Below are 15441 nucleotides of genomic sequence, written 5' to 3'. Positions count from 1 at the left end.
ATGAAATTTTGATGATTTTTATCTTATGGCAGATGAGATCAATGGAATTGGGAGTTCAAGCTGCATGAATTTGAGGTTTGCATACATGCGCACTAAAGGTAAAGGCATGTGCTCAAGGTATAATGCACTACCACACAGCTGGAAGTTGATGGCATTTAAAAGCAAAAGGCTTTTATATGGGAAATTTGGCAGTTTTTAGCATGTGTAGATGGGTGGAAATGAGCTGCTTGGCAAAGGTCTGCACTGTTTGAGTATGTTTCTAGTGTAGATATCGATAACTCCATTCTTTTTGGGGAGGGAGTGGGATGGGGCATGTGGATATATGTACACACACAATGCTTCTGTTGTCATAACTTCATCTTAATTCAAGAAGTTCCATTTATTACTTTTTATGACACGCTCATTCATACCTCTCCAAACCGTATAGGCCCTTCACACTAAAAAATGGGGGGGGGGGGGGGGGGGGTAGCAAAGGTAGGGGATATGTTTGATTACTCTTTGTAAGTCAGACATTTTGTCAGCTTTTATCTTTATTTTTTGCACACCTATAGTGGGGCCTACTTTCCCCCAGTAAAATTTGATCCATGGGTGCTGTTGGCTAAATTAAACCCACGAAGGGGCGTAATGGGCGGTGGTGGGGGGGGGGGGGGGGGGGGGGGGGGTGAGGGGATCTGGCAACCCCTTTCCCAACCAGATATCGTGTCAGTTTTTATATTTTCATTATGTACACCCATAGTACTTTCATTGGACCAAGTTTGGTGCATGGGCTGCATGGGGTAAATTACACCCGCCAGGGGGGGCCCAGGGGGGGACGGTCTGGCAACCCCTTTCCCGACCAGATATTTTGTCAGTTTTTATATTTTTATTATGTACACCCCTAGGCCATTCTTTTAGACCAGGTTTGGTCCATGGGCTCCATGGGGTAAATTACACCCGCCGGGGGCCATTTTGGGGGGGTCCCTGGGGGACAACCCCGCCCTCAGGTATCAGGCTGACGCCCAGTTTTGTAATGAGGGGGGTGGCCCCAGTAACTTTGAGGGGTCAAACCTTTTGGGCTTGATGGGGTAAATTGACCAGCAGCCAGCTCCTGGTCTATGACCATAGCTCCATTAGCATTGGCATAGTCCATAGACTTTGCACATAGAATAGTGGAGACGCACACGCAGAACGAGAGGGGACCGATAACACGATTTGGCCTCATTTTTATTAGAAAGTTGAGCAACATTGAAGACACATACAGCGTACCATAATTTTTAGTCAATCTTCAATTCTAAGTTCGACTTAAAATCTTTGTGAAACACCCTCCAAACTCCAGCCAGCAGGCCGTCAGCTCAGGCTAGCTAGGCAGCTAGCGTGCAGTAGAGCACACACGCTGCACTGGCTGGCCCTTGCACTGCACTAATAGTAATACTGCACGCGATTGCCATTGCCTTTAGATTCGACTGCACAAGCCGCTGTTCCAGTTGATTGCCGCTGACCGGCATATTTCAGTTAAGTATTCGAACTGTAATTTCGTTAAAAGATGATATAAGGTGAAAATAGTCATACCTTCGCTTGCAGAAGAAGCCTCTGTGATGCTGTTTTAACTAAAGGCATGTTTGATAAGCAAACTAATCTTTAAAGGAGGAGAAAAGTAGGCCTAGCGGACGGCTCGGCAGCTTGTTCTTCGATCGCACACCAACGACCAGTTCCGGAAGAAATGGTCAAAGGTCAACAACAGAAGCCAGCCGCAAAATGTGAGCAGACGTCTTCGATCAGCTCGGGCACCTCCCTTCTTCGATCGATCGAAGTCAAGTGAAGCCATTGCAGGGGTGGTATTTTGAAATTTTTCCTGTAGATTGATATTTCGTCCTAAGTCAGGTTTTTCCCCCTAAAAATGGTATTCTGATCATTTTCCTAAGTTCCTACCTAACTTCTTCACAACTTTTTTTCCTAAACTTGGGAAGAAACTTGGGAGGATTTTCAGGATATATCGCCTGTGTCTTCAGAATGTTTGGGAATATGGTTGTACACGCAGCTATCTATCTTTCTTTCAAAAAATTTGTCTGGCTATCTATTATTCCTCTGGTATCAATCAACCTATTAATTTCTCTATCTATCTATAGAACTATCTATCTATCTATCCCACAATATGTCAATCCCTATCTAATTAATCTTTTTATCTCTAGTATTGACTGTTCATTTACTTTCATTGAAATCTGTGTACTTTTCATCGTATGTTTTTAATCCTAGTCAGTTATAATTTTTTTTTGTGTAAATTTTCCCCCAGTCGCCACATAACAAGAAAAATAATGCTTCCAATAATTGACCTAGCTAGATAGAATCACATTACAAATAGGTCCTACAGGCGATTCAGTTATACTGTAACAAAGTCTTCGAGACAGGCAGTTTTCTTTCATTATATTGTATCAAAATTTTGTTATAGCAAAAAAAAAAAATAAAGTATTTAAGATATAGACAATAATTTTGGAACCTGTCTTTTTTCTACATTGTAACAAGAGTTTCATCATAACTTTGTATGTTATGACAGGATGCACTGTACAATGTTTAAACTGTATATTATATTAAAACAACCAAATACGAAAGGTAAATATGATAACACAGCTACATGTATATCTTACTAAAAATTCACACTTTTTTGTTTATTTTAGCCTGACAGATTGAAGTTCATCGAATATGTTTGTCAATTGTCCTTTCAAAAATGTAAATGCCCCAATGTTTGCCTCCTTCTTTCTCTCTCTCTATCTTTCTATCTATCTATCTATCTATCCATCTATCTATCTATCTATCCATCTATCCATCTATCTATCTATCTATCTATCTATCTATCTTTCTATTATATATTATATACATAATATCAGAATTCGACATTAGCAGTGGCCTGGGGCCACAAAAAAATTGACACCAGGCTGCTAAATTTCCAAAAAGGCTATTTTTTGTAATCAGGCCACCTAACGTGGATTCCTGGTTTCCATTATTAATTATCCAGCCAGTACATTTCTTTTTCAGGCAACTAAAATATCAGATTCATAAATGTTAGTGGCCTAAATGGGCCAGCTGAGAAAAAAAAAGAAAAAAAAAGTTAGCCACAAATCCTGTAAATGGTAGTATACATACATACACACACAAATATACATGTAAGTATATATATATATATATATATATATATATATATATATATATATATATAATATGCACTTTTCCGAAAAGGAAGAACAGTTAGAGGAATAATGATGTCAAAGCTACGCACCGATTTCTCCTATCTTTCTCATATCTCACATAGTCCCTCTGTCTTTATCTTTCATAATCTCAGGGAACCCCCCCCCCCCAAAAAAAAAAAAAAAAAAAAAAATCTAGTACTGAATGTTAATACATGTACTGTAAAATGAGGAATGTTCGCATGCATTTTAATTTCGCCAATTTCGCGAGCGCCAAGATTCGCGAAATTAAAATGCACGCGGAAGTTCTTGTCTACACTATATGCATTGAATGCCAGTGGCAGTTCGCGAAAATTTCATGCCGCAAAAAAAAGGCCGTCGGCTCCAATTCGCGAAAAATTCATGCCACGAATATATCGTGTTTTACAGTAGTTTTAACAGTCAAAAGCAAAACTGCAAATTATTTGCAAAGTTACACTGCATGTTAGAGATAACTCTTTTATTGATTACATTTAAACAAACAGAATGGAAATGGTTTCATCATATTAATTTGGAGATGAAATAAGGAAGCTGCAAAATTCTACAGTTTCAGGTGTATTTCAGGGGCAAGTGGCATTGTTGATACAAACCATGTACAAAAATATGTCATCAATTCACAAGTGTATCTGTATTGAAATCAATTTTTACATTTCTTGATGTCCTGAATGGGCAGGACAATTTTTTAACTTACTGTGAACTTTGACCTTTGATCTTCACCACGTATTCTCCTTAGTCTAATTACTGATTGTTCCAAGTTCATCACAAGTGCAACATACTTGAATAAATAATGTCAAGAGTTTCTCCAGTTCTTGACATAAATGTACAATTTCAGATTTTCTCCTCTACTTCTGACCCAGACTTTCGAGCCCCTTGATTTTATGATAACTGATATTTTTCGGTTTCATTGGCCGATTCATTTCAGTTATTGGCAGAGGTGTGTATTCAGACTCAACTACCTTTGAATACAAACATCAATGATGGGGAGCAGCAAACCTCAAAACATGACAAATTTTGTTTCACAGGATTGGTCATTACTGAAGTGGACACTCAGGGACATGCATAGCATTGCTTAATGGTAGAACATACATACTGTCTACCATTACTCTCCATGTTTACTCTGAAATGATGTGCAAAAGATTGGACAAATTTGATTACAAATCACATCGAAACCTGTCAAACTATTTGCTTTCTCTTCTCAAGTATGTGCATTTTGAAAATGAAATTCCTTCAGCAATGATTCCAAAATACAAGAAAATGCTACAACTGCACATATGAATGCATTTTTCTTGATTTAAGAGTTACAGGCCTGTATCATCCTCTGTGCATGTAATTTCTAGATTTCTCAAAGCACTGTGCTGTTTTTATCTAGACTGGCTGTCAGTGGTGATGACGAGATCAGAGCAGGAAAGCATGTTTAAAATGTCATGGTGATGATTTTGACAGAAAGAGGGTGCATGAAGTAATAAACGAGTGATGAATATCTATGTGTAGTGGGTGACGTCTATGCTCTCTCAATAGACAGGTTCTGTAATGTATTTAGAGTCTATGAATGTTTTCTTTACAAAAGTTGCCCTTAACAATCACTAAGCTTGCCAGAGGCTTGCCCTACTTAGCAATAATGAAGTTAATTCCTGCCTATGGAACTTCATGGGAGGGAACAGGTAAATGAAATGCTCTTATAAAAGGCTATAGGAAAAGAAACATCCACAAAGTTTAATTAATTACAAAAACTGTCTTTTGTCAGAGATAATTTGACAGGACAATCTCATAGGCAAACTGATTTATGACCAAATAGAAGTTTGCCACCAATCAATTCTGCAATAATTACAGTTACTACAGCAAAGACCACAAACAACTAATCCACTGTATTTTTGCTTTTTATGCAGCAACTGCAATTATTGCAGCTTTTGATAATTGCAATCATTTCTATCACAGGCCCCAGGAGACAAATTTAGACCTACTAATACAATACAGGTGTATACATGGTCAGGACTGGGCCAAGAAATGTACAATACTCGATAGGTACAAGAAATTTCAAACATGCTACTAAGACTTTATTAACAAACATTTACAGTATGTCACTTTGAAATCTATGATAATTCTCAAAACATGCCACAATACACCTGTCAATGACTTCATCTATCTTAACACGAGTTATCACATTAATTTCATATACAAAATCAGTCACATGGAGAGAATATACGAAACAAAAACAGGAGAGGTAAAAGTAAATATCCTGCTGTCACCACCATGCCTTAGCCCTACTACATGTTACTCTCCTGCTCCATTCTTCTTTCACAAACTTTGAAGGTATTAATTTGCCCCGTGGGTGATAAACATATAAATCCATACCTAATCATGTGTAGGAGACAACTTGGTCAAGTCTTCAAAACAAGAAGTAAAGCAGGCAGCTACGGCTAGCTATACTCAGCAGAGCAAGAAAACAAGCTCTGACTTTTCCAAACAGATCCCAAAATAACCCACACACAGCACATATTGATCATCAGGACTGGAACAACAGGCACAACTATCAGACAGCTTTTGTAGATATCACTCTATCTCCTCTACACATGTAGGAAACATTACAAATATACTAGCAGGGAATACATCAGATTGGTCCACCAAAGAACTGGGCCTTGTTGCATAAGACTTGAAATCAAACCTAAGTCAGAAAATCAAACATAAGACTCCAAGTACTTTATTCTGATTGGCTGATAAAGTTCTAACTTATATTTCATTGCATCTTTTTTAGGCAACAGCACCCCAGACTCTTAACAAAGGTGTGTTTATGTGAACATGAGAAGGGCAAGAGGAGGATTAGATTGGATCATAGCAGCAAGATTACTGAATGATTCAAAACTAACAATGCTTGATGCACCATGTACCACCCAAAATCTGAACTTTTGCAGCAGACATTTAGTATTCCAGTGATAATGAACAAGTGCTGTCTTCTTACAGGTTGTGATGATCGTAAGGAAGGAAACACTCACGGCATATTACTCTCAATTACTTGAGAATTTAGAAAATCTTGGTGAATCAGCAAAAACAAGAACAAATTGGGAAAGGAGTAAGGGGTAGTCAGGACATTCTGAAATCTGGGGGTCACTAGACGGAAGCAAATAAACTTGTGATTTAAAGTCAAAGAGAACTCTCCATGCTTTGTATATATAGCAAGGTGCCCGCACCTCGTCAGGGGCCCGAATACCGTCACCCTGCTTAAAATTGTTTTAAGCGCACTAAACAAAAATTTATGCCCGGGACTGTGTTCAGTATGCTTGAAACTTGGCAGGGCTACCACAACCAAGCAAATTGTGGTGAAAACCGAACAGTTTTTCGCGAAAATCTGAAATTAAATCGGAATACGTGTTATAGGTATCACCACTGTCCCCCCACGCATCTTTTACGTGTATGTCTATGGGAGCATCACGGTCACCCGCACACGTCTTTTACGTGCTTTGTCTATGGGAGCGCGGGTGACGAGTTGCGGGCCCCTTCCTTAGCGTGCAACTTTTTTGCATCGTTCGCGTTTGATGACAATAGCTGCAAATCTTCGATATCGATCAGTGAACTTGTGATTCCATTGGAATTTTCAGCATTTTTCCTGTATGTGAGTTGGATTTCAAAGAATTTCAGTGGCAAAATGTGATTCAAATATGCGCAAACATTAACTATGACGAGGTGCGGGTCACCCAAGTATAATAGTGAAAGTCATGCATCTTGAAGCAATTTCATTTCCTGGAAACAAGATACAACATGAACAATGGTATTCTTCTTGACTTATTGTGAATTTGGATCATGCAAAAAAGACATTCAAAGAAAATGATTATTCAATGAAACTTTGCATATGAAATGGGTGTAAAGTTCTCAGTGACTTGCCCCCAACTTCATAATCAGCCTGTGATAATAAAGCTTTACTTTGTAAGCTGTAACTTCCAACTTAATGACTAAAAGTATTCCCCTGATTCAAGCAAAGTTATTTCATTTCCCCACAACAGCACCTTGAAGTGAGAGTTTCTGTTTCCTTTAAAAACTTCTGGTACACGTGATTTGTCAATGCTGTAACTGGTAACATCCCACTACACAGTAGCTGGACAACATGTAAAATATTCTCATGAGCACAGGTGTCTCTTATCTTCTTCTCTTTCGTTCCCTCTCTGGAGTGGAACGTTCAGAACTTGAAGAAGAGTCCTCCTCGGAGCTTTCAGAGGATGGGTGGTAGCGTTTCTTCTTGTCGGACCGCTCGCTGCCGGCGTGACCCCTTCTCCTGTCGTACTCATCTCTCCGTGGGCTACGATCACGGTGATGACTTCGGCGGTCGTCATCGTCCCCATCAGGCCTTCTGTAGCGAGTGTCTCTGTGCTCCTCGCGGCGGTTCCTACGCATCTCATCTCTCTCATCATACCATAATCTCTCCTCCCTCCTCTCCCTTCTGTCTCTGTTACTGTGGTGACCATTCTCTGACCTCCGTGCGCTCTGGTCTTTGTGCTCTCTTTCCTTCTTGCCTCTGCTATCTGTTACACCATGGTCGGAATCTGAACTCCTTCTCTCCCTTTTAACTTTCACTTTTCCAAAACCACTCCTCCGGATTCCTTCCTCTCGGCTTCCTCGTCTCTCGTCATCACTTTCACTTTGTGGTTGGCTCTTCAGTCTCTGGTAGCCATCTCTCCTCCTGCTCTCACCATGCGTCTTCCTTCTGCCCTCCCCATCACTGTCTGGTTCTCTCTTGATCTTCCTGTCGTCATGATGATGCCTGGAGCTAGACTGCCCTCTTCTTTCTTCTGTAGCTAAACTGTCGGATGAAGAATCAGACCTGACCTTCCTCTTTCTTTTGTCTTTTTCCTTCCTTCTATCCTTCCTGTCATCCTCACTGCTATCGTCTCTGTCTGAGGGGTGTGACTTCTTCTTGCTCTTCATCTTCTTCTTGTCTTTCTTCTTTTTTGATTTCTCCGACTTCAGCCTCTTCTGCTTCTTTTCCATCTTCTCAAGTTTTCTGTTGCGATTCATACAAAAGCAAAACACGGTAGTCATATCAGATAAATTCTCAATTTTGCATTAATGTCTACGAAACACTGAAAAACTCAGCAATGATAATCATCATAAGGTAGAAGTTTGAACTTATTTCACCCTTATCTTATGTCACTTTTTACTTCATAATGGGATTGCTGGTTTTGCTCAACTGAAACAAAAACATTATTTGAAAATGATGCATACTAGTATTCTTTGGTACAGCTTATTCCCTTCAAGTTCCAAAGAGTATGTTCTGACAGTTATGTGTCTTTGGTGTGTTCCAAGGCTAAAGCCAAGCAAAGATCCCTTGGAAAATTATGTGTTCTGAAGTATCAGAGTAATTCTTCTATCACCAGCATATAAATTCTCCTGTTCTAAGCCTCTCAAAGTGACAAAGATATCCACAGACTAGACATTAGGCTTGCTCAAAGGTACATTGAGATCTGTGTAATATGATAACTGTAGCTCATTGACCAACTGACTTGCTGAAAACAAGTGTATGCAAAAAGAAACAAAACAAAACAAAATAGAAAACGATTGGCATTCCATTAACCCATTGAGGACGGTTTGATTTTGCTACAACACGCATTTCCCATAGACGCTTGCCCGAGTATACTCAGGACTCGTCCTCAACGGGTTAAATGCACATATATGAGAAAGTAAGTTTTAGTTCCTGTAGGAAGTGGATACTATTCACTCAATAACAAACATTCATAAGGAAAGATTTGTACAAAAAGTTAATGAACTGACACCACTTAGGTTGCCATGCAGTTCACAACATGTTCATGACAGTTGCGGTAGTATTATTAGCTTGGGTACGAAATGATGTATCAGGATACCAAGCCACACCAACCAGGGGCCAGACTTCTCTCCTGGAATATATGCCAATGAGTTCCCTACAATTATTATGTCTCCATCAACTGAGAGCTGAACACATATTGGCAGCTAGCAAATGAAACATTATTGTTCTTCAGGTTCACAATGAAACATTCTTTGTTGCCAAGCTGCTGTTTGTACTCACTTCAGTAATTTGACCTTCTCCTCCATGGAGAGAGACTTTAAGAAGGCCTCCTCCGGACCAATGTCATCTTCCTCGTCACTACTGGCAGCCAATTTCTGCCAATATCAAAGAGAAACAGTACAACAGTAAGAGAAATGGAAAGGAATTACACTGGATTTGTCTCACAGCTTACACAAAGAAGATGAAAATCACTGAAATAGAATATGACCATCTGTGTGAAACAAGTGCTAAAAAAAAAAGCGCGAAAAAATAGTCATATGGAGTCACAAGTGTCCTACCAAACAGCATGTGGTGTCAATAAGACATTAAGCTTCTTATCATCCTTCTATTATGTAACCTTTTAAACAGCTTCTTGATGATATCATTTTTTAATGATAAAGCCTTGCAGTTAGTGTATCTTAATCACATCAAACAAGCAATGGAGGGGGCATATGTTTGACTTCATCTCTGACATACACCAGTATGCTATTGACAGGTGTAGATACCATGCTTGAGTAAACCAGCTTATAATAGGGACACACTAAATGGACTTGGCAGCCTTCATGAAATCCTTCAAACTACACTGTAATTTGAATGAGATAGAATATACAAAAGATCCCAGTCTTGTACGAATCTACAAGGTCAAAGAGAAAAATTATCTGAATATGTATATCTAAGTATACGTTTGTGATTGTGCATCACAAACCAACAAAAAGTCAAATGCCCTGATTTTACATGAGTGCTCAAAATAGGGTGAACAGGTCACACAAGTCAATCTTGATTTTTTCATATTTTCTGAAAGAGCAATTCTCAGGTCTGCCAACATTCCCACATCCAAATCAGGGAGATTCCACACAGCAATCAGGGAGATATCTGCGTGTTAAATGAATTTCAGTGGATGAAAATCATTCTCAAATCAGGGAGATTTTAATATTCTCTTCTTCAGACATAACAGATTTTGATATCTTCACGGAGATTCCTGCAAAATCAGGGAGACTTGGCAGCTCTGATTTCCTCCTCTGTATTATTTCAAAGTTTGGGATCATAAAGTGAATGGGATGTTGTGTGTTTAGCAGTTTGTTTTTTCTAGAACATTTTTTTTGTGTACAATAGTGTAATTAGGTATGTCTGAGAGGCCCCTTTTCATTTCTCAAAAATTGTTTACACACTCTTCACTGTCAAGTTTGAAAGGATGGTGCCACTGCTTTGACAGCTGGTACTAGTCATGGCGAGAATATTTTAATGGAGCATAGTTTCAGCTTATTCTGATAATCCTGTCATTGTTGTTGCTATGGTGTTTTACATCTTTTTTCCCCCCATTCACTACACAGGCTAGCATGTCCCGGTGAAGATTAAGCGCATGAAATGACCCTATACAATTGTACTTCAGAGCCTCTTTTCTCAGTACACACTTTTCTAGTGCGAGTGTCTTCTATTCAATATCTATATAGGTTAAGAGAGGCCATTTGAATTGAGTGATACATCATTTTAGAGCTTAAATCTCCTCTTTCAGAATCTGCCCTTGACTACTAAAAAATCCACATGCGGCGACTTTTTGTTGGTTTTGCGAGGCGAGGTCACAAATGCAAAAAACTGAAAAAAAAAAACACTAATTCAAATCCAACTGATGACAAAATGACAGACAGACCTGTGTAGAAAAGGAGATCTCAGGATGTGATGTAGTCATAATCATACACACCTGATTGCTGGCTCCTTCATTCACTTTCCGGCCCAGCACATTTTGCTTCAGTGTCAAGCCATCTCTTCTCATCTCATCCATCAGCTCGGACTGGTCAGCGCTTGGGCCGGCCACTTCATCACCCTTGGATTGGTCGAACATTGGACACTAGTGTATGTAATAGAGGATATGAACGGTATTTGAAAATTCCACCATGGACAATGAGGCTCTAAAATGCTTCATGAAAGTATAAATGGACAATGATGAACATTCACAGATACTAGTTCATTCTACTTTTTAAACAAAACTTTTATGAAGCATTATGGTCTTGCTTCAAGAGACCAGTTCGTAATTCTACTTTGCGCATGAGCAGAAAAAGGTCACTTGCACCAACAGGCATTTTGGTTTGTAAATTCACTGAGATAAGCATCTGTGATGCGATGATTATTCATGTGATCCTCATCTAAATGGTACTTGCCACCTGACAGCAAGAAAGGTATTTTGCAATATAAAAGGAAATAGGCTTGAATTACATTCAATATAAAACAATGAAATGGATACCTGCTAAACTGTCAACTGATGAAGTATTCTGATCACCTGATCTCAACGCAAGTTCATTCTTTGTTTGAACATGAATTCCATAAATCATTACGTCGGGCATGCTTATGCATTATGCCGCTTTGAAAACGAGTGACGTGCCTAACCAAATGAGAAAAAAAGAAAGGTCATTTGTACCAATGTGTACATGAGCTACTTATGAACTGGCTTATTAGCAACTGCACAATAGTTAGAACAATGGTTGACATTCATATTCAAACAGAAAAACTCCCAACAGTTATAGCTATTTTGATTCTGAAACTTTGGACTACACAAGAAGTAATGTTGATGACAGCAGGCTTACCTACTGCACTTTCATTACTGTTATTAATGACAGGACCCATATAATATTGAAATACAAGTTAAATCTGAAAAGCTTATAAAGTCGGGATAGAACATTTTCAGAGACAGACAGGTTTCCCCAACATGAATTTAGTGATATATAACGTGTACATATACACTCTGTATATACTTTTTTTTGGAGGGGGTAGGGCATAAGATGTACCTCTCTGTCTGTGTTGACGTGACCCCACTTTCGGCAGCGAATGCACCGCACATTCCTGACGGCGATACCGAACGGCTGGTCTTGCACGTCCATATCCTTGGCGAAGCCTTCCCTGGGGGCGCCCCGCTGCCACTCAAACTTGTACTCCTGTTCGGTATCTTTCTCCTCCTGCTTCAGGCCCTTCGGAGGTTCATACATGAAGGTCAGCCCATGCTTCACCCGGACGTCACCCATCAACTGCCTTGATAATCATAACAATAACAGTAATAACAAGAGAAATACTAATAACTTGTTCTTTCCAAGAAATTTTTACTTCATCGAGTGAGACTCTCATTCACGTCCACTTGCACAATTAGCACACCTGACGAATACTCGAGTTGGCACACTCTCAATACACAATTTTGATTGTGTTCTTCCGCATCAGGGAGCTGAGTGAATGTAATGCAAGGCTGATGTGATGCCAAAATCAAAGGATGTCATTTGAATTTAGGACAAACAGCAAACTCAGGGTGAATACAAGTTGTACATTCTCACTTTTGAAAATAAGATGATAATGCCTTGACTCAACTCGATCCTGATTTTAATTTTCTGCTGGCTGCAGGTGTCCCAGATTTGTGGGCAGGCGGCTAGAATATCTAACACCCATACTCCCTGTGACCCCATTCAGTGGGGCAATGCAGGTCAGGCCGCACATTATCATGCCGGGCCAGACACATTCAGACCAAGCCTTTTGGTCTCCATATCCTCTAGAGCAGGAAATGGGCAGACATGACACATTCAATGGCAATGAATATAACCCTACCCTTTCTCTTGATATTTTGTTCTGCTGAAGTGTGATGAACAACTACAAATAAATCTCAGTATGTTAAATATACAGTGTCACTGAGACCTACAACCCTATGCCAAGCTACTTTCACATCACAGACATTTCTCAAGTTATGAATTAGTTGCTTGGAATGTACTTCATTCACTTGAAAACTTGGGGTTTCTGACTTCACATACTCTTGACGGCAAATACTCACACTCAAAAACTTCATTTTCTCAGATAGATCATAATACAATTGCATAATGAAGATAAGACAGTTAAAAGATTTCACAGGGTTTTCCTCAATATAATCTTACCTGTTATCAAATATTTCTTGTTCCCTTTCATACTCTGCTCTAAGAGCATCTTGTTTTTTCTTTTCACTGTCATGTCGCTGTTCTGCAAGCCAAACCTATCAAAGAAGAAGCAACAAAGATCAATACACCTCAAAAAAGTGAGTTATACAAGGTAAGCTTAAATTTAACACATTATGCCAGATGGATTGTTAAAGGACAAGTATCTGTGCAGTCACTGCTAGATGAGCTTTGAGAAGACTACTACAATACATTTAGTTCTAATATTATGTCACATTGTTTGAATGATATTCATAAGGAAAATACAAAGAGAATTTCACAAATTTTGCAATGGAGACAGGCTCTTGTTGCATCCATTTCCAAATCTAGCACACCTTCAGACCCCGCCAATAAAATAAAGTTTAAAAAAGACCTATTTTTCTTAAATTACATTAAATTACATGTAACATTGATGGAGTTAGTACGGATAGTAGGCCTACACTCACAGGTAGTAGGCCTACAATCCTACATGTTCACAAAGAAAATGTAACTCATTCAACACGTGTCATTGAATACTCAGTCATATTTTTCTTAGCATGTGGCCGGCTTCCAATAGTATTCTCCTTGAATTTCAACATGTTCAAGGAGGATAATATTGGAAGCCGGCCACATGTCGGTTTTCAAGTTGAAAATCGACATGGGCATGGCTTTCGCCAGAAACTTTCTACAACAACATGTAATAAACCAAGCTAATATCGGCCATTCATGATTGCCTAAAAAGGTCCACTATATACATGATATACAGCTACAGTGTAACGTGTTCGGTAGGTAGGTCTCTAGACTTGTCTAATCATTTGTTAGACCTATCTAGTCTAGAGAAGCTACAGAAGTACAGTGTGTATGAACTTCAGAGGAAAGAGTCAACCCGCACACACATCAACGAGTGGGACTAAAAGTGTAAAGTTTACGTTCCTACACCATGATGATGCGGCAGCACAGATAGCGATTGCTTCCAACGAGTCTAACACAACAAACAAACTCACTCTTTTGATGTTTGCGTATGACGAAGGATGAAAGAATTTTTTGCACATAAAGTTGGCAAAAGATTTCCCCATGTTGCCGGCGTTTTCCAATTTCTAATTCCACTCGACTGTCTGATTCGTAACAACAACGTTGATCATCAGAAGAAAAAAGCTACTTTAATAGATAAGGCCCTACGTTGAGGGCAGCAGATATTACGTGACCAACGAGTTTACTCAAGACTGGTGGTATACTCAGTATGCCTGTCTTTTTTATGTTTTGCTGGTTTTGCTGTATGTGTCAGCTATTCATGATGATTTCGTTGATTTCAAATTATCTGCTTTCCCATGATATGTTATTCCATTATATCAGTTACAGTAGAAGTGAGGAAACACCTGCTGTATTTTTGTTTAATATGGCGCCTATTAAACTGGAGGAAGAGTAGAAAGATCATTATGATTATCTAAAAAAAAAAAATATGAATAGCGCTTTATTAACGAGCATTAATCTGTTATGGTATATTATTCTATCCTATTTCCAGCCCATGCCTGTTCGAGTTAAAGGGATGGGTATAGTTTCCTTTGAGATGGGGCATCAAGTTTCCAACGTTTTTTTATGATGATTTTCGAGATAATGAGAATCCTCATATGAAACTATGAAAAAAAAAACCATACATAATTCTAAGAGGAATTCAAAGATTATTTGATGAAAATTGGTTTTCAAATGCCTGAGATATCCAAAACAAGGCGATCCTAGTAAAAGGTGAGCCCCACCTTTTGTAAGCACTTCAGTCGCTTTGTTTTACTCTGTTTTTAGATATCTCACTCAACTACCGAGTATTTCAAAACCGATTTAGGGCCCACTTCAATTAAATTTTGAATTCCTCTTCGAACATTGTGTCTTTGTCAAAAGTCTATCAAGAAGTGTATAATGTAGCAATTATACTGAATGAATGTTCAAAATGAGAAGCTAAAGCATGCCGGCCTAGTTTTAATAATCTAAAAAGGTTTTGTGATCGCTCGTCGATAGATGGCGCGATTCTGAAGGAGCTGCTCTGCGGCTGCTGGCCACAGAGATCATCATGCTGCTGACCGGTATGTGGTAAAAATAGGTCTAGGAAGCAACCTCGAATGGCGTGGAAGATAGTTGCCTGTACTGAAATCTCAAAGACTTCACTGGCTGAGCACCGACGTCAATCAACACACATCGAAGAACTACAAAAGTAGTATAATCTTTATTCCAGGACCCGACGTAGATTTCTTTTAACGAACAGATGAAGAAGTATTTTCTTATTCGCATTTTTGAAGGCGTTTTTATATAATCCTTTATATCATACTTA

At 39.0% G+C, this 15441-nt stretch overlaps 2 protein-coding genes across 2 annotated transcripts in view; both read right to left on the bottom strand.

Annotated features, from left to right (window-relative positions):
• Positions 1 to 1693, bottom strand: part of LOC139740687 (citrate synthase, mitochondrial-like) — a 28931-nt gene extending 27238 nt beyond the window's left edge. The window contains exon 1 of the mRNA XM_071651259.1: positions 1549 to 1693. Within this exon, the coding sequence (XP_071507360.1) occupies positions 1549 to 1596 (48 nt within the window). The 5' untranslated portion in view covers positions 1597 to 1693. The remainder of the gene's footprint in view (positions 1 to 1548) is intronic.
• A 5632-nt stretch (positions 1694 to 7325) lies between these two features.
• Positions 7326 to 14258, bottom strand: LOC139740244 (uncharacterized). The gene is made up of 6 exons (XM_071650829.1): positions 14126 to 14258; positions 13107 to 13201; positions 11985 to 12225; positions 10904 to 11050; positions 9226 to 9320; positions 7326 to 8187 (listed from the first exon to the last, which is right to left on the bottom strand). The coding sequence occupies exons 1-6, from the start codon at positions 14195 to 14197 to the stop codon at positions 7326 to 7328; spliced, it is 1512 nt and encodes a 503-aa protein (XP_071506930.1). The 5' UTR covers positions 14198 to 14258.
• Between the last annotated feature and the right edge of the window lie 1183 nt (positions 14259 to 15441).

This window comes from Diadema antillarum, unplaced genomic scaffold (genome assembly GCF_040938485.1).
Source record: "Diadema antillarum isolate AM-2024a unplaced genomic scaffold, OU_Dant_1.0 scf00000030, whole genome shotgun sequence".
Taxonomy (NCBI): Eukaryota; Metazoa; Echinodermata; class Echinoidea; order Diadematoida; family Diadematidae; genus Diadema; species Diadema antillarum.
Note: the sequence above shows the minus strand (reverse complement) of the source record. Positions and strands in the feature narration are given on the sequence as shown.

What these genes read in the sequence shown, in the direction of transcription:
- LOC139740244 (XM_071650829.1), bottom strand. Translation starts at nt 14,197, where the DNA reads ATGGGGAAATCTTTTGCCAACTTTATGTGCAAAAAATTCTTTCATCCT. An exon ending in CATACGCAAACATCAAAAGA is followed by an intron (nt 13,202 to 14,125) that starts GTGAGTTTGTTT and finishes CTTCTTTGATAG; the next exon opens with GTTTGGCTTGCAGAACAGCG. An exon ending in ATGAAGGAGCCAGCAATCAG is followed by an intron (nt 9,321 to 10,903) that starts GTGTGTATGATT and finishes TGATATTGGCAG; the next exon opens with AAATTGGCTGCCAGTAGTGA.